This window comes from Podarcis melisellensis (assembly GCF_964234715.1).
Source record: "Podarcis melisellensis genome assembly, chromosome: 8".
NCBI classification, from domain to species: Eukaryota; Metazoa; Chordata; class Lepidosauria; order Squamata; family Lacertidae; genus Podarcis; species Podarcis melisellensis.
The window spans coordinates 73471500-73499476 of record NC_138540.1 but is presented as its reverse complement, the minus strand read 5'-3'; the positions used below and the strand labels follow the sequence as shown (position 1 = coordinate 73499476).

Sequence of the window (27977 nt, the reverse complement as noted above, 5' to 3'; positions counted from 1 at the left end):
AATTTTATGTGCCTCTATCCTGTTACCTCTTTTTCTCTAAAAAAAGCAAGCTCCATACCATTCCACATAGGGAGTCTCCCCATCTCTACAACCTGTTTCTGAATCTTTTCCAACTCTCCAATATCCTTTTTGAGGGGAGACTTGGTTGCAAGGATAGCCCTGCTGCAACCAGCTGCTGCTTAGTTGCGTAAGGTTTTAGTCGTAAAAGTTTTATTATGAAGCAGGCGTTTGTGTGCAGAGACACACCGAAATATTGGAAGGGCTGTGCGCTTCTGTGGGCTAATACTGCTAACAATGCACATCCTAGTATTTAATACTCTTCATTCAAAAAAGTAACCCAACCAAAATCACGCATCCCTGGATTGAGAGGGCATCTGTGGCCTGTGGCCTCTGTCGTCTCTGTTGAGCAGAGGCTTTGGGCTGCATGCATCTCTTTGCAGCGCCTGGTCACGCAACACGACATGTGAATGTGCCAGCCCAAAAGTTGTCCCTCTCATGGCCAGCCTGGAAAACTGCACGCTTCAGCATTTCACGACGCCACCCCAGCAAGCACACATTGCACAACCATCACTTCCAATATAGTAAGCCCAGTGGTTGCTGCTGTTGATTTGCCACCTGCTGGACAGTTTCAGAACATCAAAGCTCCTCTGCTTCTTTCCCCCACCGCTCTGCAACCATCACAAGGGATTCAAACTAGACATGGAAGATGGCGTTTTGTTTTTAAATGAAAAGCGCTTGCAAGAGGCTCCAGATATGAGCGGAAGGGAGAGGAAGAAAGGAAACTGAGCCTTTTCTGCTCTAGTCAAAGTATTTTCTCCAGGAGTGGAAAAGCAGCTGTGAGTCGTAGATTTTGAGAGGGGGAAAAGGCACAGGAGGAACGCCTTGATAATAACCTCTCTCCTCCCCCTGCAAGCCTTTCCTCCTCTCAAGGCTTCTCCTATGGCAAATTTTTACAAGTTCTTAACATGGGTGTCCATTACAAACTTTACAGCATCCTCAAACCGGCTTAAATATCACTGCTACCACTGGCAGAGGATCTTCCATAGGAATTGGAAACACAGTTTGCAGCAAACAGTTGCCTTAGAACAACTTAATACTGTGGTTTCTAAAATGGAAAATGTCAATGCAAAAGATTCTATGCACTACAGGCATAGAACTCACCATTTTTTGGGGGGGAGGGGGAGAAATCTGTAGTATTCAACGTTGCATGACCCTTTATATATGCTGTTATGTTCAGCCTTTAATTAGTGGTGGCCTACTTGCACAAACATGAACATTTACGCAACTAACTTCACAGCTGCTTTAACTCCCCTCTAAAATGCTCTACATGTGCTTTTTAAAAAAAAGAAACCCACCTCAGAATAATAATTATTTAAAAAAAGATAGACAAAAGCGAGTAAGAGGGATGTTTTTCACCCACCCTTTTCCAACATCACATCCTAGTCAAGAATTCAATCCTACTCGTTTTATTTTCATTTCTATAAAACAGCAATCTCAACAAAATTATAAGCTCTTTGCACTCTAGAAACAAGGGTTGGGAACCTGTAGTGATGCTGCTGTTGTTGTTAAGACTCCTGTCAGTCCCAGCCAATGCAGCAAATGGTCAGGGGTGATGGAATTTGTAGTCCAGCAACATCTGAGAAGCCACAGGTTTCCCACGCCTGCCTTAGAATATTTACAGCACTGGCAGTCTATACTTTGTTTACAAAGGGAAAAAATCTTGCACGCACAAAATCACACAACTCATGTATAAACCACTTTCATAAACCGCTTTTGAGGTTGGTTTTTTTTTTCTTTTTACAATCAAGCGGTACATAAATTTTATGGAATAAAAAATAAAAGGAAAAGGAAAAAAATGTGTTTGAAGCACTTCAAAAACCTATGCAGAAAATGTAGTTCCAGTAGATTCTCTTTGGAATTGTCTTCAAAATTATTCGAAAAGGTAAAGGCAGAGGAAGATCTCCTTTTGGCAGAATAAGACCACTGGTTTTATTCTTTATTCTTTTCCAGTACAGTACTGTAGGATCATGCTCAAGTGCCCTCCTGAACACTACGTGAAAAAATAAAACTAGGCCTGAAATTTAAAAGGAGCACCCAAAAAGGAGCTTAAAAGTTCTCCTGCAGTGCAAACTCCTTAAGATTCTCAGCTGATATGCAATGAGGTTAAACCTAAGGCACCAAGAGGTCCGTTTCTCAAGTTTTGTCCAGTCGACCAGTCCCTGTTGTCAGCTGGGTATACACGAAAGCTCCACTTGCTCCACTTTATAGACTCCAGGTGAATAAAGCTCATATCAACAAGCCAAGCCGCAGTTGCTGTAGCTGTTCAAGGCACAGGACTTCTCTCATCCACCCAAGGCAGAGGTATGGAAATGGTTAAACCACCAAACTTTCCCTGCTGACAGCATGGTTCTGTAGGGCAAAAAGAAAGTAAGGTTTAGTAATACAATTTAAGACATTTATATCTCACCAGATCTTTAGAACAACCAAAGGCTGTTAACACCACAAGGTATAACAAAAACACCACAAATAGAAGATACACACTTTTTAAACACAGGCACCCTAAAACACCTTTGCACAGCTTCCTGAGCCTCAGTAATAAAGACAGATACTGGTGGGTCTCCAATTCTACTATCTTGGAGCCACTAACCAGAAAGCTAGTTTTAGTCTTCCTTTAAGCAAAATTCCCATAGCAGACCCTAAAAAGCCCTAGCTGCTGGATAAGCTTCCCCTATAAAGCTTGACTGAACAACCCCAATCATTTCAGTTGCTCTTATCAGTACAAAGCTGGGTCTTCGATTTGGGTCAGCCCCAAGAACAGGGGTGGGGAGACTGTGGCCTCCCTAGACATTACTGTACTGGACTCAAATTCCCATCATCCCTGAAGACCGGCTATGCTAGCTGGTGTGGATGGAAACTGGGAGCCCCACAACACCTGAAGATACCCACTCCTACCCTGGAACATCTCCTCTGTTGAACCCCTTCTTCCAACAGCAGCTCAACCTCCTCAGGAGAAAGAAAAGAATCGCCCTTGAAGGCCTCATTCCTCCACTTCGGTAGCAACATAAAAGGATCCAGCAGACAACTGAAGGCCATGTTTCATCTGAAACTCCAAAGCAATGCTATCATGCACCACGTTGTCAGGGTGCTCTCCCTACTCACCCTCCGGAGCTTGCGGTCATTCTTGCCACGGGAAGAAACAGACTCTGTCTCTGTGTATGGAGGTGGCGGTGGCGGGGGGAACCCATTGCTATCGTCATCTCCGTTTCTCCTGTTGCCGGGCTTCCCACTTGATGTACTGGCGTGATCCCGGTCCTCACGGCCGGCCGCCTTCTGCTTCCGCCGCAGCGCTTCCTGCAAGATCCGGTCATCGTAGTGCGATCGGTCCAGGTCCCTCAGGTCATCCCTGCTCCGGCTGCGCCGTCCACCGTAGCGGTCATAGTCATCGCGGGAGTCCGGGGAATAGTCGCGGCGGTGCCACTCGTCCTCATCGGAGCCACGTCGGCCGCGGCTCCTGGGTCGGTCTGGATAAGGGTCCCGGTCCAGATCATCCAGAGCGTCCACTGAGCGGGATCGGGGCCGCCGGCCATAGCCTCGCGATGGAGGGTCCTCGTAGTGGCCGCGCCGCAAGGGGGGTAGCAAGCGCCTGGTCTCGCTGCTCCGCATGCTCTCCTCTTCCACGTCGCTGATGGGGGACATGGCCTGGCCGCGCAGCCGCCCCAGCCCCTGCCGCAGTTCGTAGCGCCGATCGTCCTCATGCAGAGAGCTCAGTTCGCTCATCACGGAGGCTGGAAAGTAAGTGCAAGAGATGGTCAAAAGCTTCGAGGCCACCGTGCTGCAAATGAGTCTAGTTATCATGCTCTCCTAAAAAACAGCTGTCCCTGAGGGCTGTTCTTGGGGAGCCCCGTGGTGTGCTTCCACACATAAAGAAGGACCCAACCAAAGTACCTTTCTCAAGCCTCCCATTAGGCTGGCCCGGGCGGGTGGGGTCAAAGTTGGCCAGCTCCTTCTCCATATAGTAGAGCACCCGCATGGAGTCATCCTGCTGATTGGCTTGGATGCGGTAGCCGCTGCGCACAGCTGGGGAAGAGACATCAGGAGCAGGCTTTAGGACAGAGGCCCATTTCCCCATTTGCAGGGAGCCAAATATCATCCACGGGACAAAACGCAGCAAACAGGGCTACAACCAAGGGATTTGCCCACCACCAAGAAAATGCAGCTCTGAACTGGAAAGAGGCAATAGGTGTCCCTTCTCCTGCACCCTGCCTCTCCCAGTCTTTTGATCTGTAGCTGTCCCCCAACCTGCCTGCACAGCCTACAGCAGATGAAGGGTCTGGCTGAAGAAAAGTGGGAGAATAAACGGCAACCTCATCGCCTGCTTCAGCAGATTTAAAAATAAAGGAGGAACCTCCAGGATGCAACAGGCACTCTATGAACAAGGGCACATTTCTCTGCATGTTGGGAAAGGTCCTCCCAACACAGCCTGGAAAATTCTCTCCTCTGCTGAGCATGACGTTTCTCCCCAAGAGGCAGCCGTTGTCTCCATGAATCCCTTTCCAAGGCTTTCTAAGTGCAAATGGCAGGATAGCATTCATATATCTGTGGCACTATGGCCCTAAACCATGCAGCAGCAAGTATTCAGCACAGCTATGTTTGGAACACACAGTCCGAGCAACGGCTCAAACTAGGTGTGCTACAGAACTGAGTATCAGTACAAAGAGGGCAACAGCACCCTGCCTATGTTCTTTTGCCGCCTCTGTTCCAAGCAGGAGTTTTTAAAACCTGTCCACTTTCTGCCAGTCTGTCCATTTTCTGGCTTGTTTTTGCTGCTACTGCATTTTTAGCTTTCTTTTCGGGCCAAATATTTGCATTCTGGGAGCTTAAAGATTCTATATAGGAACTTGCCCACCCAATATGGTCAGCAATGGCCCACTGGGGGAATTGAACTCTTCCCAGTTAAGATACTTTGGCAGGGGGTGGGGTGCTATTCCTCCAAGAGGCACCATTGCTGGCCCTGCTCAGCATAGAAGAGGTAGCAAGGAGCTGCCCAGGATCTTGCAAGTGCCCTTCCTGGGCACTAAACAGGACAATATCTCAGAAGCCTATGCGGTATCCTCTCATACTATCCTGAGAAGTGTGCATCTGGAAGGTGTGAAGGAAATCCTAAGCAAACTCGCTACATGAGCAATTTCCTGCTCTATCTTTATTAACTAGCAAGCAATTCTGCTTCTGTGCAGCAGAGGGAAGCATTAGCCCTCAATATTCCTCTCCCCACACCCCATAAGCTTTCAACCTCAGTTGCTTGCAAATACAAACAGCTGGATCACCCAAAAGCACAATTCCCCATGTGAGCTCATAGGCAGCTCTCCCACAATGAAGCAGGTTAGTTCAGCCAAGGGTGAAGCACTTGCCCACCCAAAAGGTTGCCTGCTGTCACGACTTCGTTTTTATATGCCCCTCAATGAAGGTCCAAGCAGACAGTTCTGCTTCTATCCCCAATACACACGTTTCTTACCAGCATTTGCAATACTATCTGTATCCCTCAGGAGGGGCACCTGGGAGCTGTTCCCACCAACTGCAATGAAATAAAGAGACAGCAAGGATTGTCAAAGAACTTTGGTATTCAGCCATGAGAATGACTGCTCAAGCCTACACTCCTCAATCCTGCAAACTTGTACAAGCAATATCAGGTCATTCTTGCAGTTCTGGGGCTCATTGTTGTACCCTGTAAACAAGTCCCCTTTTACTTAGCGTTGCCTGTCAAGCACCTGATGCCAGGTGATTCGGCACTTCGAAGTCTCAAAAGCTGGGCCTTCAAAGCATGATGCACAGCCAATTCTGGAGGCTTCAGCTCTACTTCCCATTAGTCACTGGGTGGCAGAGGTGAAGCCTGCCTTCTTTTGCCAATGCACAATCATTAATTCATTCATAATTTTATTTGTATGCTGCCTTTCCATAGGTTCAAACAATGTGCAAGGCGGCTTATAAAAAAATCAGATCATTACAAACATGGCAAAAGGAGGCATAAACAATAAATAAAACATCAAGTAGTACACTAATTGGACAATTTCCACATAAATCATAGTAAGTTCTAAAATAAAGACAGCAACAACACCCCTCAATAAACCCTACTCAACTGTCTATTCAGCAGCCTCAAGTTTTGTAGCTGGAGTCAGTCAGGACCATGCCCTTCCAGGCGAGGAGGTAGGGTAAGGCCTGCAAGGCAGGAACGAGGACTCACAGCCCAGATGGTCTGGGGCCTCTTCATTAGCCTCATATTTTGTAGCTGGAGTAAATCACTGTAAAGCCCCTGGTTGTGCACTGGCAGCACTTCTCTACTTGCCTGACCCCTGACATCACACATCAGGTGTGGGGAGGTGGATGTGGTCTGGGGAAAAACAGCCTCAAAGGCCACATCTGACCCGCAAGCCAGAGGATCCTCACCACCTGCTCTGCCTGAAGAACTCCAGCGAAGGAGAGCCCACCATCCCCCTCTACATGATGGTTTCCAAAGCCGAATGTGCTTATCACTGTGTTGAGCAAGACAGCAGCTGCCCAAATAGTTACAGGAAGTGAGGAACCAGCTCTATCACCCAGCAGACCAGGGTTTAAGCCCAAATGAGAGCTCACAAGAGTCAGGCCCTTGGCTAGCACAAAGCCTATTAGAACTGTCAATTCAGTCCAGCAGGGAACTAGTTCTGGGACAGCAAGGATTTGGCTAGGAGAAGCCACTTACCTGAACTGGCTCTGTCGTAATCCACTCCATAACCATTGTACATGGCAGGCATTGGACCCATGGGGATCACAGTGGGTGGGGGCCCCTGCTTCAGATGGTTACTGGATGCATAGAGGGTGGGTGCATAAACACTGGGGGCCCCTGAAGTTGCAGCTTTCCCTGCAAGGTAGACTGAAGACATGCTTGTGTTAGGGATTACAATATATTAATGCTGGAAAAGAGGAATTCTAAGCCAAATGTTCAGGGCATTCCTCCAGCAACAATCAGGGGAATCGCAAATTCAGGGTCAGCGATAACATCTGCCCTGCTCCGCTTTTCATCAGTGCAAATGTAGGCAGAATGGCTTCCATATTGCCCATGTTTCCCTTGCAGAAATATGCTGATATAATGCAGCATTAGGTAGCTTGGGAAAAGTTAGGGACTGCTCATACACAGAGCCAAGGGTGTTTTATAATAAGCCTGTGGGCAGTCACAAAGATGGGAGAACTTGTCCTAGGGTCAGGCAGAAGGTTCATGGCAGATCTGAGAACAGAAGCTGCTCTGCCTGCTCTCGCGGTTCAGGGGAAGAGAAGAACAAGACTTACGTGCTTCAGGGCAGCAGCACTTCTCAGAACAGCAGGGACATCGGACGTAGCAGCAGCAGGTGTGAGGGCAGCACTGACACCAGCAGATCCCAAAGAGCATTAAGACCAGAAAGAACCCTAACACCACCAGGACGACAAAGAGCCAGTCTGGGAAGAAAGGGGGGTGGGGAGGGAAAAGTCCTTTTGAGACAGAGCCTATGAATCAAGTTCCATCTAGAGAGAAGGGCTAGGCCATCTTGGCAGCTTCTACAAGGAGTCAACAAGCTTCAATTGAGGAGGAGAATGCTAGTTGTGATACCAGGCACTCCTTGCCCTAATATACAGCTCTCACAGTATGACAGCCTTAGTAAACTGACAATTTCTGCCCCCTCCTCACACAAGATCCTGCATCGCCCAGGCCCAGAAGTCCCTCCTCTCAGACCCTAACTGATCCTGTTGCATGCTGAGTGCATGCCAACAGGTCCTCTTGAATCCTGAATCCCAAAGGGCTGATAAATATCTAGACATTCATTCTACATCTATCCCATTCATTGCGCTGTTCTGTCTCCTACAGGATCAGGCCCTCATCCCCCTCTTGCTGTTCCTAAGCAAAAGGACTGCTGCACCAAGATTGCTTTGCAGAGGCAAAATCCCTCCTGTGTGTCAGTGATAACTAGTCGCCCAGGGAAGGCAAAAGCCTTCAGCGTGCCACATTTTTTGCTCCTCTCGTTCCTTCTCTTTCTATTGGGCGCTTTATCTACTGCTTTTATACATTCTTCTTTAAACTCAAGGGCCCTACAGCTGCAAAATGAAATATGAACCTAGACTGGCAGACCAATTTCCATATATTACCAACACAGGTTCTGGGATTAGCCCAAGAGATGAAGACCACAGAACTTGCAGTATGGAGCATGTTCTCTTTCGAACTCATACACACCACAACTCAAAGATGGACAAGGCCACATGGCACAGATCTCTCCACCTAAGTCTGTCAAATGCTGCAAGCTCTCAAGTGCTGGTGTCTATCACTCATGCTTTGAAGCCAGCCTCAGCAGTCCTCGTCATCTATGGATAGTTTTCCAGGATGAGTTGGTTGTGTTCAGCTGGCTAAGGAGCATGGTTTTAAGTATAGCTCTCCCACCAACTTCTAATGGAGTGTTAGGGGACTGCCTTTCTGCTTCGCAAGCAGTTGCGTTCTGTGTAGGATACCAGCGTGGTTTACCCTTCCCTCTCACTAGCTGCTGGGGCTGAAAGGACTTGCATAGCAGCAGCCCCTAAGCAAGTCCTGACAAACTAAAGCTGGGGAACCTTTGCTTATGCCCTCCAGCCAAAGAATATCAGAACAATGCATAACCCAGCCTTCACCAACCTGGCACCCTCCTAATGTTTTGCACTACAATTCCCAGCACCCCAGCCGGTATGGCCAGTGATCAGGGACAATGGGGAACTCCAATACACAGTTTATCGAGGGTGCTAGTGTTAAGACACAACAGCAACCCCTGTGCATACCATCATCATAACAATATCATGTGCAAATGAACACCAAGGTTTGCTATGAAGTTACACTCGGCAGCCAGTTCCAGCTTGCCCAAATGTGTTTTCTGCACAATCCAGATGTTGGTAACATTAATAATAATAATAATAATAATAATAATAATAATAATAATAATAATAATAATAATAATAATGGTTATACATTCTTTATACCCTGCCCATCTGGCTGGGTTTCCCCAGCCACTCTGGGTGGCTTCCAACAAAAGATTAAAAATACATTAAAACATCAGTCATTAATAACTTCTTTAAACAGGGCTGCCTTCAGATGTCTTCACACTTGACTCTTTTTTTAGGTACACACTCCCAATGTATGTGTGAACCACTCCTAATTCAGTTACAGGCTCAAGTGACCCTGAATCGCACACTGCACTTAAGCCTGCATCTCTACAGCAGGGACATGAAAAGACAGGTTCTCTTATACATCACAGTTAGAGGTAGGTGGTGGGTGGGTGGGGAGGTTGGAAGAAACGTAAAAGAAGCCTACAGAGTTTTGCAGTGTTAGCAAGTTAACAAAAGAAGTACCCTAAGAGACAGACATTTTGGACTCCTTTCCAAACCCAGGCACGCCTACTGCTACCCCGACAGATTCAAGGAAAGGACATATTAAAGAACAAAGGATTATTATCCACCCACCCCTCACAACCCCAGGAAAGACAGCATGGAAAAAGAAGCAAAGCCAGTACCTTCCATATGCCCTATCTGAAAGCCTGGCAAAAGCTCTGAGACACCGGAGGATTTGCCTACAGAACAAACAAAAACACAGGGGAAAGAAAGTTACTAAATACAGCTGGCTGCTCCTGGAGGCAGGCACTTCTGGGCCAGCTAAAGCAGTGGTTTGGAACCTAGGGCCAAATGCAGCCCCCTCCAGGCCACTGTCCTTGGGACTCACCCCTGACCCACGCCGTCCCTGCTCTGTGTTTTCCTCAATAGCTTTGGTTGGCTAGAATGTCTCCTCTGACTATCATAATGCCCTGTGCTTGCACGAATGATGGGAGAGAGGTGTGTGTGGAAAACAAAGAGACTTCTGCACAGCTGGAACGAAGCCTACTGTACAAAGGCTAAACCATCCAGGATGCTGGGCTGGCATGTGGCCCCTGGAAGGCTGTTTATGAGGGAATGCGGCCCTCAGACTGAAAAGGAACCCTAGAGGGGCAAATGGTAATATCAGAAATTCCATCTGCAGTGATTTATCTGTGATGCACAGGAGTCCTTATTTAAATGCTGCAGTCAAGAAGTGATGAACCTGCAATTGTTACCTTGTCCTAAGATAAGCCCCTTGCTTTTGTCTTAAGGAAATGGAGAAGTCAGAGAGGCAAGGACTAACATTCCTGGATGTGTTTGTGTGTCCCCATCCGTCCCCCTGATGGAGCAACTGCAAGCCAGGCACGCACTCTCACCTACAGAGTGGAATGTTTGGGAAAATATTTCCTTTCCCAGGCCCTGCTGTAAGCAACCGGCATTTTTTCAGAACAGGCAACCCTGGCACAGCCAGGCACATCACCCTGCTGCAGTTCCTGAGCCTGGGGGTGGAATATGGTTTCTGACATAAAAAAAAAAATAGAGGAAAGAGAAGAGTACAGGGACTGGGAGGAAGCAGACACGTTCCACAGAGAGGGTACTATCTGGAAGAAAGCTGGTCTCCCAGTTTTAGCCAACTTGGGAGTAGAAAACCTCAAGACAATACTACACACAGTATGAAATAGCTGCCTGCACAGAGGCGTCCCAATATATTCCCTGCCTGCTCTGCTCCCTCTGGGGGGAGAACTCCTAGAGCCCCCCAGAGGAATGGATTGATGTAAACAACATAATTGCGTGGGACGAGAACCAGGTCACAGATCTGAACATTAGTTAACTTGGCAGTCAGGCAATGCCAGAAAGTTGCTCAGGAGCCTGCAGGATAGGACCAACGATCTGCCTAGTTGAAATCTTGGATTCTAATAGTGGCCACACAGATGACTTTGAGAAGCTCACCAGGGCCAGTAGCCCTCGCATGTTGTTGTTTTTTGCCCTAGACGTATAGTACACAGAGATATACTTGCTCTAGACATGGAGGTTCCATTTAGCCAAGAGCCATGAGTGCAAAAGTTAAGTAAAAATCACAGCACAAATTGCAAAATACAAATTAAAGAACGCAGTCACACAAACAAAGAACAGGAGCAGTTTGAAAACCAACTCAAACTGGGTCCCAAGGGCACAGTGCCCCCTTGGTATACCAAAGATGTTAATAAACAAAACAGATAAGATATGATGCTCCACACCCTTAATCCCTGCCACTGCAGGAAAGTCCATTCATGTTCATTTCCTCTCTGCTTCTCATAGTGGAAGATCTGCTCACAGCACACAAACACAAGCAGCCTGTTGGTGCACAAAATCCAACACTAAGGATCTGTGTTTGGTTTTGTTCTTTTAAGAACAAAACGAGCTTCTAGTCCTAATGTATGCAACAAGGAGCCTGAAAAGTACACAGGCAAAGCCTTATGAAATTAATCCAACTACAATGGAACTGGAAGGAAGAGGGTGAGTGGAATTAAGCCAAGCAACATATTAAGAGGCCTTTCACCCAGTTAGACCACTGATCCATTTTTGACTGTCAACAATTCCCCAAGTCCTCAAACAAAACAAAAGGGTTGTTCCCAGCTCTGCTACCCAAGACAGTCTTAACTGCAACTACTACTGCATATGCACAAGGTCCCAAAATCAATCTCTGGCAACTCAAGCAATAATATTTCCAGCAGGTAGCATTAAGGCTTGTGTGCCCTTTGTAGCACACAATCATTGAGAAAGGCATAAACATGTAGAATAAGCAAAATTCCATGCATTTTGCTTAAGTAACAATATACAAGAACAGTATTTTTTTAAGCTCCACAGAGGACACAAAATTCCTCATGACAGGGGCCAATGTTACAGGGCAGGGTGACGCGGCACTGCCCACGATAAAGGGACACTTCAGAATGCCAGTCTCCACCCGCACTTAGAACTGGTTCCTCCAGTACAGTATCACAGACGTGCACACGCACACACAGAGGTTTTGCAAAGAAAGAGCTCTGTGTGCATAGCAAACAAAGATCAACCTGCACCTTGGCTCCAGTCCAGAGACCCTGCTTTGTTCCCAGAAGACACACACACACATTGGAGAGTATTTACAACTGACTACAAGAGGACACCTGAGTAGCAAATTTTTGTGTGTCTACGAATGGGTGTCCCAGATAGGGTGTGGCATAGGTTGGGAGTGCGAGGGATCCAGTGCTGTAACAAAGCTGGGCATAAAGCAGTGGGGCTGATATGGCAGGCAATCAAACAGAAAAAATTATATGCCAGCCTGGATGCAGCTGGTGCTAGGACAGGAAGCACAGTGCTGGGGTCCCAGAAGCGGTTTCTCAGGCTGCTGGTGCAGCGCACAAAGCAGGCTAAGGCAGTAGAGAAGGTCGGCAAAGTTTTCGTGGCTTGGGCCGGATCACAGTCCCGCAGACACCGCTGTGGGCCAGAGTGTGTGCGCACGCATGCGCAAACGCTATTTCCGGCACTCCTTCCAGCATGGAGGAGGCATGTACAGCTTCCCATTGGCTGCAGGAGCTTCCTGCAGCCAATGGGAAGCCAGCCAGTGTTGCGGAAGGCAGTCCCTACTCTGCTCCGGGCTGTAGCGTGGCACATGGGAGCTGACCGAGTGGGCGGCGGGGGTCCATGGGCCAGTTAAACAACCCCCATGGACCGCTTGTGGCCCATGGGCCTTAGGTTGCCAACCCCTGCAGTAGAGCCTGGGCAACAGAATGGACTGCACCAGTTTAGACCCTGAGTTACTGAGGTGGGGAAATAAACATTTTGGATGCTTCCTTACACTTAAAAAGTCTGAGTGAAAACTAGCACAGCACCTCTCTTCTCTCCTGTGTTGTTTTTCTCCTTGGTGTATTTCTGTAACCCAACAAATCTGGGCAAGCAGTAAAAAATAAAAGCTACCACCTGCAATATGAACTACATCACCTCATTCTTCTATGGATGAACCAAAACCCCTTATCTTCTTCTGAGTGGGTGGGACTTGGAAAGCAAAGGTACACGCACCAGTTTTGCAGGGCAAACTAAGCTAGACAACCATCCAGGTCTTCCTTTCCTCCTGGCGATTTACCCAGTAGGCCAGCTAGACTTGTGCGAGAGCATCCTCTCCTGCGAAGCCTCCCACAGCATGCAATTAAGCTGCCCTGATCTGTCCTGAGAGATTCCTGTGTGCTCAACAGCAGCCTTGTCACTTACCCAAAACAATGAGCTCAGCGTAGGCCTCGTTGTTGCCTTGCAAGTCTTGATTGGAAGTCACTGTGCAGTAGTACACCCCACTGTCTCCCCAAGCTGTCTGGTCAATGCTGAGGTCAGCATCTAGAGAAGGATGAAAAAGAAGGCAGAGAAGAAGAAAAAAGTATCAACCCAGATGCTAAAAGTCAGCTCCTTGAATAGATAAATGTTAAGCAGAGTCACAGCATCTTCTCTCAAGGTTGTGCCTCTGTAGGGAAACCATTCGAAACCATACATACGAAACCATAATATTGTTCTAAAGAAAAATAATATTCTTCCGCTGGTTATTATAAACTGTACCATCAGTTTGGTTTTTGTCTTGGGAATCTATGAGCATCGCAGGATGCTGCAAACCATTGCTCATGACGAGAAACCATACGGATACCTACCTTTCCATCCATTCATTTAAGGAAATTTACCTATATGTAAGAACTGGAAACTGCAGCAAGGTGGAGTATTTTGTGCACAAGTGTTGAATAGCACCTGTCTCTGAAAGCGAGCTCTGGGCCCTAGAGAGAAGCTGTGCCCCAATTTCAGCCTGAATTATTTTCAAAAGCTTATCCTAGCTTTTGTGCTGCAAGGAGATCAGAAATAGGCAACCATACCGGGCCTCTCTCAGTTGGTGGAAGACTCATTGTTCAAGAGGAACAAGAAAAGTAAAAAAGGAAATCTGCAGAGGCAAGCCATCCTACCCTGCCAGGGGAAAAAGTCCTAGGATTAAGCCAGAAACTGTCAGAGGGGCTTCTCCAGGGACACATTCCAAATTCACAATTAAATTGCCCAGCAACTTCTTGCAAGAGGGCTTGACTGGGGGGGAGGGGCAGTTGTCCCTCCTACACCTTCTTTTACAGACAAGAGAGACAACCTAAGGCAACTCTCCTCCTTGCACTCAGTGAAGCAGCAGTCCAAGGTCGCAAAGGGTCGAACACCCATTACTATTTCTGCAGCAGTGTCCCTGTCTCCAGCATCCAAGAACAGAACAATCAGACAAAAAGGAAGCTTCTTAGCCACTGTACGCTCGAAAGCCAAACATTTATGAAAACCGAAAACACAAGGCTATTTAGTGTGTTTTTTTAATGGTGTGCAAGTTCTTCTACACACAATTGAACTTCATGTAGAGCACAAGCCACTATATTGGAGCACACCAAATCATTTGCCCGTGTGTGTGTATAGAAAATAGATCTAACAGGAAGGGAGCACATGGAGATTGGCATTGATTGTTGCAATGTACCTCTGATGATGATGATGATGATTGTAAACTTGTATAATCTTAGAAGGGGTATGGGCTTGTGACCATGATGAAGGGATCCTGCACTTCTGAATATGCTACACTACTGCCCAATCTCTGTGCCTGGCTGAAGATGGAGGTCTGCAAAGATGAAGAGTTCTGCAGGTAAGCACTTCTATTTAGTATGAGGGTACAAAAAGGGAGTATCCAGTGCAGTGGTAGTTCACGCTGGGACCACTCACCAGCAGTAGGAGGGGGGAAAGGTTGTTTTGAGACTTTTGCCGGATTCTCTGCCCAAAGTCTCAAGGGAAAAAGTATTCCCTGTACAAAATTCCACCCATCAACAGTGGTACTTCTCTTCTTAAAAGGGAACTTACAATTTTAACACATTGCATTGGATGCTCTCGCTATGGTTAGGTAAGGGCTATTAGCAGATGCTCTTTTTTTCCTTCTTTGAGTCACACCAGGATGCAGAAATGGTTGAACGTGAAGTAGAATTAAATCGCAAGCAGGCAAGGACCAGCCCACAGGATGTATTGAATCTCCCAAGTATTTATTTTTTTCCTCATCTGCACAACTCTGCAGTGCTGCTGTGTGGCAATTCATGGGCCAGTTATTCTCCCTTCTCTGGAAAGCAGACAGCTTTGGCCCATCAAGGCTCTCCAAAGGAAAAGGCAGTGTGGAGAATGAATGACTCAATCCTGGAAAATATAGGAGGCGTGAAATAGGGCGAGAGACAAGGAAGTGCAGGGAAAAGGGTTTTCTCTCAGCTGGTTTGGATTCTGGTACTCCTCATTTGCTCCAAGGCTTCTGGCTGGGCCAGGTTAACAACAATTAGTTGGGTAGATCAAGCCATCAACACCTAAGATCACAGGGAAACCACTTCCTCACTTCCTTATACAGCCCAAAATAACATGCAATTATTTCCCACGTGCTAACTCACCTGGTGGCAATTTATGCCTTCAACTTCGTCCACTTTAACAAGTCCACAGAGGCAGCATTGGGTGAGGGAGAAGGAAATTGGTCACATACACATTCTAGCGCAGTTGCTGAAGCAACAAGTACTGCTCACTATCTATGATTGCAAAAACTAGGTATCTGAAGAAGTGTGCATGCACACGAAAGCTCATACCAAGAACTGACTTAGTTGGTCTTTAAGGTGCTACTGGAAGGAATTTTGTTTTGTTTTGACTATGGCAGACCAACACGGCTACCTATCTGTAACTGTAAAAACTAGGGATAGCCAACATGGTACCCTCCAGATGTTCTCTCCCATCAGCCACAGTGAGAATGCCCGACAGTCAGGGATGATGGGAGCTGTAGTCCAAGAGCATCCTGAGAGCACCATGTCAACTACCCCTGGTACAAACAGCATCTCTGCTGTTTTGCAGGAATGAGAAACTGGGTCTTTTCAGGCAGGGAACCCGCAGCCTTGCTATAGGGGTTCACAGCTGCATAAATAAAATAGAGTTTGTTCTGCAACAGCACTCAGGAATGTTTCCCCATAGCAAACCGATATATGTGCAAATATCAGATACACCCGCAGTGGCAATACAAGAGTTGATGGGGTTGGCCTCACTTTTACAGAACTGCTTTCCGGGTCATGATTAAACTGCTTCTGATGCAACAGGACACTGTGAAGACTGCCAGAGTGCACGGAAAAGCCATTTACCTCCCAGCCGCAGTTGTACTTGCACTGGCATGCTTTTGAACTGCTAGGTTGGCAGGAGCTGGGACAGAGCAACGGGAGATGACTGCATCATGGGGATTCGAACCGCCGACCTTCTGATCGGCAAGCCCAAGAGGCTCAGCAGTTTAGACCACAGTGCCACCTGCATAAGCCCTGGAGATACTAGGGACATGCTCAAGCACAGCAACATAGAATCATAGAATTGTAGAGTTGGATGGGACCATTAAAAACCTATATAGATGGGTTTTGCGAATACACGTGTGTATTCTTTCCCCACCCTCTCCTGTTCCTTACTGAGCAAATGTTGCATCACTCTTAAGATTAAAATTCTGTACAAAGGCCAGGACCACACCAAGGTCTTGAGCCACCACTTCACCATCCCTGTTTCGAGTGCACCAACACTTGCAAATCAGCAGAATATCAGCATATTCTACAAAACAATTGTTTCCAGAACCTGAACATCAGCCTAAGTTGCACCAAGTTTTTAAGTGGACCTTCTGTGCTTCCTGAAATAACTGCAATTAGGTGCTTAGAAAGTGCTGCGAGGATGGAAAGTGCACTGCAATTATTATTTTTAACTGCTGGTTATGGTGCTGCTGAAGGCTTCACAACTAAATCCACTCTGCCCATTACTAAGATGAGAACTATGCAGAGCTTAAGCTGCGGGGGGGGGGGGACAGCCCAGGTGTCCAAAAGGGTTGTTTTGGTTTTCTGCAATGTGAGTCAGACCCTATTGTAGCAGGAAAGAAAAAAAAAACCCTGTCATCACACTTCAATATTTTCCATGGGTTTGCGGGGAGGCAAGAAAGAGAACATGCCTGTGATGACTCCAAAACTGGCGACTGGCACTTGTTTTGAAACATGTTATCACAAGCTGTAGGTTTTTGCCACGGACTTTTGACCTGCTGGAACAGTAAATGCTGTTTATTCCTGTTTTGCCTCTCCTCTCAAGTCTTTGCTGATGTCAGAGTTCATGAGAAAAAAAAAAAGAAAGCAGCAGTACTTGCCAGAATTTAGCAGGGGTCGATTTTGTGATGCACAACAGCAGGAACGAGATAGTGAAAAGATTGCAAAATGGTTGGTGTTCTTCATCCCAATTTGTAGTTATTTTTATTTGGTTTATTTTATTTTAAACGAACTAGGGCTGCAATATATACAGCTTAATCCTATGCATGCTTACTGGGAAAACAGTCCCAATAATAAGACAGTCTTTGGCTTAGAGGGAAAGAGCAAAGGTGCAGGTACCCAGAGCAGAAACTTTGCTTCTTCCCTGCTCCAGAGCCAGTGTGGTGTAGTGGTTAAGAGTGGTGGACCCGTAATCTGGGGAACCAGGTTCGCGTCTCCGCTCCTCCACATGCAGCTGCTGGGTGACCTTGGGCTAGTCACACTTCTCTGAAGTCTCTCAACCTCGCTCACCTCACAGAGTGTTTGTTGTGGGGCAGGAAGGGAAAGGAGAATGTTAGCCACTTTGAGACTCCTTAGGGTAGCAATAAAGCGGGATATCAAATCTAAATTCTTCTTCTTCTTCTTCTTCTTCTTCTTCTTCTTCTTCTTCTTCTTCTTCTTCTTCCCAAAGCTAGTTCATGGTTTGCCTTAGAATTACATGCAATCCCAGGCTCATGGTCTGTCATGCTCAGGCAAACCATAAGCAGTATACAAAGTGCAAACCTTGGTTACAGCTCTCAATTTCTCTAGTTATCTCACGCTTGGACTACTGCAATGCGCTCTACGTGGGGCTACCGTTGAAGGTGACCCAGAAACTGCAATTAATCCAGAATGCGGCAGCTAGACTGGTGACTGGGAGTGGCCGCCGGGACCACATAACACCGGTTCTGAGAGATCTGCACTGGCTCCCAGTACGTTTCCGAGCACGATTCAAAGTGTTGGTGCTGACCTTTAAAGCCCTAAACGGCCTCGGTCCTGTATACCTGAAGGAGCGTCTCCACCCCCATCGTTCAGCCCGGACACTGAGATCCAGCGCCGAGGGCCTTCTGGCGGTTCCGTCATTGCGAGAAGTGAGGCTACAGGGAACCAGGCAGAGGGCCTTCTCGGTAGTGGCGCCCGCCCTGTGGAACGCCCTCCCACCAGATGTCAAAGAGATAAAGAATTACCTGACATTCAGAAAACATCTTAAGGCAGCCCTGTTCAGGGAAGTTTTTAATATGTAATGCTGTACTGTTTTTAACACTGATTGGGAGCCGCCCAGAGTGGCTGGGGAAACTCAGCCAGATGGGCGGGGTATAAATAATAAATTATTATTAATTATTATTAATTATTATTATTATTATTATTATAGGAGACAAACCATTAAGCTGGCTTAGTTCTGGCCAGCGTGGCAACAGCAGGAATGGCGCTGGAGCAAAGCAGCTGCCATTTTCATTCCAGTTACCCACAAACATGGACTCTCTTGCAGAGTCATACTCTGGCTTGGTGTTATGCGTGAACCAAGCCTCACCACGACCAATAGGGTTCACTCTCAACTAAGTGTGTTTAGGACTGCAACCTTAAATCAGACTAAAAAGGTGTCAGATTAATCTGTTGGAAGTCATTTTGAGACAATTAAAAAACAACAACAACAGAAGGCATTCCCTTCTCTGCAAGAGAGAAAGGGGAAATGCCTCTAAGATTATACTTGCTGGAAAAGACAGGTAGAACACCAAGTTTGATTCTTTACCCCTTAGAATGGAAGAGAGAATGGAAGATTCTTTTCTATCTCCTTAGCGCAGGAATGTGGGAACCTGGGCCCTCCAGATGCTGCAGGATTCCAACTCCTGGCAGCCTCAGCGAACGTGGGCAATGCTCAGGGAGGATGCAAGTCGGCAGTCCAGCATGTTCCCTGCCCCTGGCATAGTGTTTTGCTGCTTTCAGAAGTCATGCTATCAACCAGTGAACTGTGCTGTTCTCCAGTTGTGCAATACCTGCCAATATCCTCAAAAAGCAGTTAACAGGGTTGTTGGGGTTTAGAAGTAGAAGAACTGGATTCAAAGCCCTTTCAGGGTTGAAAAGATGTGCTTTACGATTGCTAAGATGTATTTTGTAGTGGGCCCCAAGCAGTTCATTTGCTGGTAGTAGGGTGTTAACAAAAACCAACAAGATTCAATCCATACAGAAGCAACAACTCAAAACCTACGTAGAGTGAATGCAAGCGAAACATAAAGAGAGTACATTGCTTAAGTACTCCAGGGTTTGTACAACCGAGGGTGGTGGTTTTGACCTTTTAAAAAGCTTTAGAAGATTTGGCCCTACACATCTCAGTGCCATGCTCCATCAATTACAACAGGGATCGGCAAATTTTTTTGGCCGCAGGCTGGTCCACTGTCCCTCAGACCTTGTGGTGGGCCGGAGAAGCAGCACAAGGGAGGAGGAGCTGGAAGAAGAGGCGAGGGGGGCAAGTAGTCCTCCTCCCCACCCCCCAGCCCCAGCCGCTGCGCTTACCTTCCCTGGGGCTGCCACCACCACCACCGCTTTTTCCCATGGGTAGGCAGAGCGAGCTCATGCGCTCCACTCTCTGGTCTACAGGAGCACCAGGGTGGCGGCGGAGGGAAGATGAGCCGCGAAAGGGCTGGCTCCAGAGGGGCTGCTTAAAATGGCGCTCAGCCAGCTCAGCCCAGCCCCCTTCCTCCTCTAGGTAGGGCAGGGAGAAGCCAGGAGGAGGCGCCACCGCGGTGTGGGGGGGAGAGGGGGGGAATGGAATGGCACGGGGGGAAATGGCACAGCCCGAACAAACAGAATCCTCATGCCGATCCACAGACAGTCCGCGGGCCGGATCCTGATTGGGCCGGATCCGGCCCGCGGAGCTTAGTTTGCCGACCCCTGAATTACAATCAGATTTCTGGCCCTCCCCAATCCTGCCACATCAAGTACCTGCTGCCTGCAGTTTGTGGTTCAAATCTACTAGCCCAGGCAGTACATTTTTCATTGAAGCCTGTGATTTGACAAATTGTTAAGTGACTCAAGCACCTATCACCCAGTCTCTCTCTCCACCACAGAAAACTCTTAATACATACAATAATGTGAATACTGTTGCAACATCACAATTTCTCTTTAGAAGCTTAGAGGCATAGCATTCTTTGCCTGTCTGGTCTCACACTGAATTCTTGGCACCTCCTGAGAAAGACCCAGGAAGGGGAGGCTGTTAGCAGCAAGAGTTGACAAAAACTCAGCTATCTAATTCTAGGCTATTGGTTTTGGCTTTAACATGGATTACCAGGAACTCATGCACTGAGTTTACATGACAAAATCAGTCTCTTGTCAAGTATAGCCTGTAGAGTGCTGCTACACAGAACTCTGGGGACTGCACTGCCTGCAAATTCAGCTTTTGTAGCTTTAGGCCAAATAATCAAAAATTCAATTTTCCAAAGGCTTTTAGGATTAAGTTTTCTCGCAGAACTGAAATGCTCTCTGCACATTAAGCGGTTGTATGTTAGGCTAGGGGAGGAGTTGCCTAGCCAGGAAGCACAGCTAATCATTCCAGCACTTGTAAACTTATTGTTCTCTAGCTCCAGCCAACAGAGAAACTGGGGCACAGGAAGGTGTGGAATCTGGTCGCACCCAGTTGTAATCCTGGCACTTTGCCTTTCTTCTTCCTTGTGCTACAGATAAGACGTAGGTTTAAAAAAGCCCCATGAAACTCAAAACAGAAAGCCTGGGGAAAGAATACTTTAGAAGTGAGACAGTGCTTTATGTGTTCAAAGCACTTCACATAATGTTACCCAGTAATCATTACAAGAGTCCTGTGATATTTTTATTTTATGTGAAAATTTACATCCCATCCTTCTAGGGCTTATGCACCACTGAAGACAGCTAAACATTTGACCAGGGGTGGTGAACCTCAGGCCAAATGCAGTCCTTCAACCCTCAGGCCAGGCTCCTCTCTGGCCCAACAGTTATTTTGTCTTTGGAATGCATATCCTGCTGTTCTCACCAAAGGAACCTATGGCACCTAGCAATCTGAGCCACAGCAAGAAGACCGCAAACACAACAGCCTGCACCAGTGAAACTGACAGAATCACAGGACAGCAGGAACTGGGTACCAAAAAAAATCAAGACAAACAGCAGAATAAAGCCACCGGGAAGCTGTACCAAGCTGTGAATCTGTAGTCACAAATAAGCCACAGTTTTTTAAGCTCACGGCCTTTGTCTCCAACATAAGCCAGATCTGACTGAACAATGCTTCAAAAAAAATATCTTCCATTTGTCCAACTTCCAGATCTTGACTTCTATTCCATGATCCCGACCTGTCTACATCCTTAACTTATATCACCCTGTGCCCACCTAGAACATTGCTTTCTCTTCATACATACATACCTTCTTTGAGAAAGCCAATCTGATGCCACAGTTAGCCTATGGGACTTTGATCTAGGTTCAGATCCCTGCCCAAACAAGAAGTTTTCTGGGTGACTTTGGCCCCAACATTCCCAACCTAACCTACCTCAACAGAGCAGCTGCTGTTAGGGTTCTTGGAGAACAGCCACCGCTCCTGTTGCTATTTACTTACTATTGGTGATGGTGATGCGCCGGCCCTGGTAGAAGTCCCCAAGGGTCACTGCATTGCCTTGCTTGGTAGCTACAACCCGCACCGTCCTGGAGTTGTCCTGACACTCCACATATGGATTGTACCCGGGGTTGTTCTGCTGCAGCTGGTTGGTGATCTGGCTGTCCTGGCTGCTGGGGTTAAAGGCATCTGCCAGGCGGCTCCGGCAGTAAGACTTGTACTTCCACGTGACAATAGGTGGCGTGGTGGCCGAAGTCTGGTAGTTGCACTGGAGAGTGACAGGTTGAAATAGGATGACCACGTTGAATGGGTTCTGCACTGTGACTTGCATTGCAGAGGCAGGATCTGGAGATAAGAGCAGACAGTCAGATAGGACGACATCGTAATGAGCAGAATAGTAGTAGAAAATGCCACAGAGCTCCTTCCTGGAATGTTTCTCCACCACAGCCAATTACTACGACCATTGCACACTTGAATCCAGGACTGTGAATAATCCTGTCTTATCCTCTTAGCAAACGCCCCTCACGCTTTTTAACAAATTCATTTCAGGGGCATGCAGTCAGCCCTACCACCTAGTTAAGCCAGTTTGGCTTCTCTGCTTCATCTTTCAAGAGGAAATAAACACTTAAGTCTCACGTGTGGAAATCAGACATGGTGTCTGCAAACTCAGTGAAAACACAGCATTTTCTGTAACTAAATGCTGGCCATCTAAACCTGTCAAATGTTGATGGACAAGGCAGGAAATATCCCACAGCCTAGCCTCCTGGGAATCTGATATATCTTTCTACACGTGAGGTGAGCTAGAAAGCTTTGCTGTCACAAATGCAGAAGCAAATTTATTAAGCCAAGGATTTTTATCACTACTTCAACAGGGAACAAGAACTGGCATTAGCACAGAGCGAGAAAATGCACTCTCACAGGCAAGAGAACCATTATGCATTTAACTTCATTCATACCCTTAACCTGTTTCTGGGTAACAGCCAGAAAAGAAAGCCAGAGAGTTGTTATTGGCATCTTTCAAACAAAAAGAAATGCAGGATTGTGGGGTGAAAGACGAGAGAAATGAACCCCATGAGTCTTTGTTTCTAGTCTGTTTTCAAGGAATCTTTATCAAGACGATCTCTTTCCTTGACTCACCAGGCTTTATTTTATCTCAAATATTTATATACCACATTTCACGAAAAAACAATCACAAAGGTTTGAGAGTAACATTTTCTCCAGCTCTGCATTTTAGACACTTCCACAATCCAGCTGCCTACTTTCTCTAAACCAGAGGTGGGAGACCTCCAGCACTAATCTGGCCTGCCACAGAACTCAATTTGACTTGCAAAAACATTTCCCACAAATCATCCCCACCTGCTCTACAACTGATGTTGGGAGCAAATTTTTTCTCCTCCAAAGGAAACGCTTTGGATTCAGAACACTGGAGGGGCACTCTGAATCCAAACTGCTTCCTCTGCAGAGAGCGGGAAATGCTCCATTTTTAAATCAGCTGATTGGTGGCTACACCAAGCCTCTTTGAAGAACTCCCAGCACCAATCAGCTGAATGGTGCTGAAAGTACCTCTTCAAAGGAGGTTGCAGTCACTAGTGATCAGCTGTCCCAGCAACCTCCATTAAACTTTGACATGTGTCAATCACAACTGCATCATTAAGATAGCCAGGAGTCTTGCCCAGCAGTCAGCCTGCAAGGGGTGGGGGCAATTTAGTCCACCACCAGCCAGTTCCTCACCCTGCTCTAAACACAGAACTAGAGCTACACATGCTAAACTAGGAGGGTTAATCAGTAACTGAAAAGCAGCCTGAAGAAGGGGAAACTTGCAGCAGCTTCTGGGTTATAGAAAATCGTTTCCCATTCTGAAAGGAACAAATGACTTCCTATCAATGGGCTACTCTCATCTTCCCCAGTAATCCAACTGACTCATTAGCCAAGCCTTATAAATAAGCCTACATGGGACTTGTGAATCCACAAAGACATACTTGCAGTACATGAGCCACACAACAGTTTTTCCAGTTCAGCAGAGCATTCATACCTAGTCGGCGGGAAGCAATTTACTTGCAGCTAATTTAGGGGAGCAGCTATCTGCAATACTACATAAACACACCTTCCATTTTCTTCCAATCAAACCAGTCAACATTCTAGCACTTAAATGAAGTGATGGGCCACAGCTACTTCGTAATCTATTCATAACACTTGTCAACACCAATTGCTACCTATTATTTATTGATGTAAAGCTCCAAAATGTATTCTGCATAGTTACGTTTTTACCTCTATCTTCAGTACATTTTATTTTATTGCTACGGCTAGTGGCTGATGCAAATAAAATTCTTCTGATCTGATTACCAAGTCATGCAACAACCACTGTTCATAATCAACCCTGAAACTCAAAACTCCAATAGGAGTCTCCCACCCCAAGTATTTCACCTTTCCACATATGCAGCCAAGCTGGCATGCATAAATACTTCATGTACTGGCTGTGCTCAGACACCATGATAATCAATTATGGTTGTATCTGAACTCTGAAATATGCTTAATGTTAACTATGGTTTGTTAAAAGAAGCCAGTTTGGTTGTGTAGTAAAGTAAAATTAGTTTATTGTAAACAAATCCTAGTAAGTTAAACATATTTTGTTCGGTTCAGATATCAACCAAAAACAGGAGCATAATTTTTTGACCTCTTCCTTCAGGGCCCAACCAGGGAAGGATAGGGGAGGGCACGCCTGGTCCTGTCACAATAAACTAGGGGTTCTGGTGCCTGTCAGTACCAACAAAAATTGGCTCAAGTCACAGATCCTCATGATTTTTACATATGATCAGTTGAAAATCACAGAACATCTGTGTAAAAAGAGGTGACCTCTGATGTGATGGTGGTTTGATGTCTGTGCCATGGCAGCTCCAAAAGCACCATATTTGCGGGGGGGGATACTCATGAAACAATAATACAATTGCAAGAGGAACCACTTTATTTACAGTCATACCTCATGTTACATTTGCTTCCTGTTACGTTTTTTCAGGTTATGTCCCGCGGCGACCCGGAAGTACCGGAAAGGGTTACTTCCAGGTTTCGCTGCTCGCACATGCACAGACACACAAAATGATGTCATGAGCAGAAGGGCCAATCGCAACCCGCGCATGCGCAGACACGCCGCTGCGTGTTGTGCTCTTTTCACGTTGCGAACGGGCCTCCGGAACGGATCCCATTCGCAACCAGAGGTACCACTGTACTGAATTCAACTTGAGTGGGGGGGGAGAGAGGAAGGCACACACAATTCTCAGGAAGTGGGTAATCACCATCTCAAAGGAATGGGCAGACTACCAGGAAAGGCAATCAGATAAGGCATTATCAGATAACCTGGCAGACAGGAAAAACAACAACATTCAAATTCCTGTTGTAGACCACCTTTTCTGTGATGTAGGTATGATGTTTGTGGGGGGTGGTCTTGAGCTCCAGGGCAGGGAATTTAAAATGTCTATATAAGGGCAGGCACATCTTGGTTCTGGGTCCTCCTCCTTCTCCTGTGTGTGAGGGGAGCACCCTGTTGCAACAGTTCAATAAAGATCAGGCTTACAAGCTGCTTTGCTTCTCAATATTCTCTGGTTGGCCTCTGTTATTTTCTCCAACCGATGGAGAACCTACAAAGTACTCTATAAGGGCTCTTGTGTCCCCCATAAGGAAATAAGGGCAGATTTTTGTTTACATATTACACTTTCAATCATTTGCTTTCTATTTAGCTTCTCAGGTAGCAAACAACCTAGAAAAGCACAGAGTTCCTGCAAACCAGCAATATTCACACACAAAAAACCCTGACAGATCAAGGTGGTTTTTATTAGGTGCCTGAAGGATATTTACATTGTCCACTGCACTAGTATTTTCAATCCAAATATCCTTTTCACCGAAAAAAACAAACCCCTGTCCACTGCTTGCATCAACTTTCTTCCTTTTATTTGCTCCCGTGGTTTCGCCTGAAGGGGGGTGGGTTGGTACAGAGATCAGTTTCGGCAGGCGTGTCATGGCTGCCACAGCAGCCAAGATGAGACATCACCCGAGAAAAAGAGAGGAACGGAGATGACCACATTTCCCACAAGCTGGGTCTGAGTAGACTCCAGGCTTCTAAGCAAGACACCCACCACAAAAGTGACATCACCTGCTGCAGAAGAACCATCCCTCTCTCTAGGTCATGAAACTAGGATTACAGAAAAGGGTTAAGGTTTGAGCGAAAACAATTATCAGTCCCTTCCTGGGTGTTTACTTTGGAGGAAGGCCATTAAATGCAAAGCACACACCCTGCCATGTGGTAGACCTAATCCCAGCCAATAGTGGGGGAAGGGGTATAACAGCATGCCTAAATTTAAGCCACCAATGGGTTGATCCCAATCTTTTCCCCTGGAGCAAATGTTTTTATCTCCCATGGGGCTGGAAACTTGTTAAGGTACTTTTCTCAGCAAGCAAGGATTTCTTAGTCCCACCAACTATTAAACACTGTTGAAATTCCAAGGAGGCTTTCATAAGATTCCCTGATGCTGGACATTACTACCTTTCCTTCTACAGTATCCTTGAAAACACAGGCATTTTCTACAACACGTAGATGGGGTTACTAGGTCTTATTTTGGCCCCTGTTCCTTTAAATCTCCCAATGAGCCTTCTCTCCCAACAAACTGAGGGAGTCAAAGTCAACAAGGCAGATCACTGGGCTGTAACCAGACAAACCTATATGCAAAGAAAGACACAGACAATCCCTCAAGTTGAGAAAGGTTGTTGCCTTGCGGGAAGGGAGCCAACAAGACAACTTTGTTTTTCAATCCAAGAAGGTTGGCCCAGGAACTGAAGAGAAAAGGCATGTATCCCAGAGGTACAGGGAGCAGATTAGGGAAAACTGAAGCTTCTTGGCCTCCCTACAGAACCAAGTTTCAAATCACTGGGAGACCCTGGGCTGGTCCCGCCCCTAAGCCTAACGTATCTCACAGGGTTGTTGTGGCAATTAAATGTGGGGAAGGGAGAGAAAGAGAGAAAACTCTGTACACCACCTGCAACCCTTTGGAGAAAAAGATGGGAGCCAAATACAATAGATAAATCATCTCAGTTGCCAACTTCCTTATCTTTCGACAACTACGAAACAGCTAGAAACCTAACAGGTGCTGATTTCCCTCATCACTTCCATAATAAGAAAAAGGCTTCACTCTGTTGATTTCTGCCTGTCGGAAACCCTATTTTCTTTTTTGTGAAAGGCGGGTGGGCGCAGAGAAAACAGCAGCCATATACCCTTTCCTCACCAGGAAGCCCACACCTTGGAACAGGTGGGTTTCCCAAGTTGCGAAATATCCCCATACCCTTGGGAAGACAGAAACCCCCTTTGAGCTCTCCAAACAAAACAAAAAAAAGGGTCAGCGCGAAGGAGAAAGGAGCGCGAGCCCTTCGCCCAATCAGCTCTCGAGTTCTCTCCCCCCCCACCCGGCCAAAAAAACAGAAGACCCCGGACGAGTTTCCCCCAGAGGAGGGTGGAGGGGCAAGGCAGAAGGGCGTCCCGCCGCTCGCGCTGTTTAAAAAAAAAAAACTTTTAAAAGTTCTTTTTACCTAAGATCCAGGCGCTCCCCAAGAGCCACAGCAAGGGCAGCATGGCCGGCCGAGTCTCCATTTCCCACCCCGCTGGCTTGAGAGACGCGGGGAGGGGGGGTGGTCCGCAGGCAAAGGAGCGGGAAGCGAGAACTCCGTCGGATCCTTCACTACTTCGGCCCCTTCTTCCCTCCGCGGACTCTTCAGCTGAATCCTTCAGGAACAGCCGCGCCCCGCGCAAAGCTCCCCGAGTTACGTCCGACTGCCAAGCCCCTCTCAGGGCTCTCGCTCTCTCCGCGCGCCTCAGGTGCAGCGCTCGCTGTGGGTGCCTCGCCCAAACGACGGAAACTACCAACTCCCATAAAGGAGGAGAAAGGGGGGTGGCGTGGAGGAGAGACGCGAACCTGCTGAGGCGCTTTCCGGCCACGGAAAGGCTTTCGGTGTGGTGTGGAAGCCCGTCCGTTTGCCGCCTTTGGGAGACTCTTTTACATCGGGGTCATTGGTACGGAAGGCAAAAAGTAAAGCTCACCTGTACCTTCCCGACCCGACCCCCCCAACCATTTTAGTAGGTGGTTCAGCCCCCCCCGAGGCCGTATTAAGGACGGGCCGGCCAACTTAAAGGAATAGGGGTGGGAGAGGAAGGGTCCAGCTATTAAACTTTGCGGCGTCCGCCTCCCCCCCCTTTATATGGAAGTGAACTTGCCCAGGTGCTGCCTTGGCAGGCGGAGGGATACAGAGGGCAGTTTTAAAAAGCGCAGGGAACGTGATTGGTGGAGGACGGGTTGGTCCAAGAGAGTAGGGAGCGGGTTTCAGCCACTTTACTGTACCTGTAAAGCACATTTGAAGCGCGTTATTCCCTCAAAGAATCCTGGGCGCTGTAGTTC

General features: G+C 47.1%; 1 protein-coding gene across 3 annotated transcripts; it reads right to left on the bottom strand.

Moving 5' to 3' along the window:
* Positions 1 to 1450: 1450 nt before the first annotated feature.
* Positions 1451 to 27576, bottom strand: LSR (lipolysis stimulated lipoprotein receptor). 3 transcript variants are annotated; one of them, XM_081920670.1, is made up of 10 exons: positions 27115 to 27575; positions 21547 to 21888; positions 13096 to 13215; positions 9534 to 9590; positions 7318 to 7464; positions 6734 to 6904; positions 5513 to 5572; positions 3946 to 4077; positions 3160 to 3785; positions 1451 to 2409 (listed from the first exon to the last, which is right to left on the bottom strand). In XM_081920670.1, the coding sequence occupies exons 1-10, from the start codon at positions 27173 to 27175 to the stop codon at positions 2374 to 2376; spliced, it is 1752 nt and encodes a 583-aa protein (XP_081776796.1). In that variant the 5' UTR covers positions 27176 to 27575; the 3' UTR covers positions 1451 to 2373. The 3 variants fall into 3 exon arrangements, with proteins under 3 accessions (XP_081776796.1, XP_081776798.1, XP_081776797.1); XM_081920672.1 differs by lacking the exon at positions 3946 to 4077 and having other exon boundaries at positions 27115 to 27576; XM_081920671.1 differs by lacking the exon at positions 9534 to 9590 and having other exon boundaries at positions 27115 to 27573.
* Positions 27577 to 27977: the final 401 nt, after the last annotated feature.

Bases quoted from the DNA above. Each gene is read 5' to 3' on its own strand.
- LSR (XM_081920670.1), bottom strand. From the start codon at position 27,175: ATGGAGACTCGGCCGGCCATGCTGCCCTTGCTGTGGCTCTTGGGGAGC. The intron at 21,889-27,114 runs GTAAAAAGAACT...TCTTATCTCCAG, and splicing joins GGGGAGCGCCTGGATCTTAG to ATCCTGCCTCTGCAATGCAA. The intron at 6,905-7,317 runs GTAAGTCTTGTT...GCATGTCTTCAG, and splicing joins GTGCTGCTGCCCTGAAGCAC to TCTACCTTGCAGGGAAAGCT.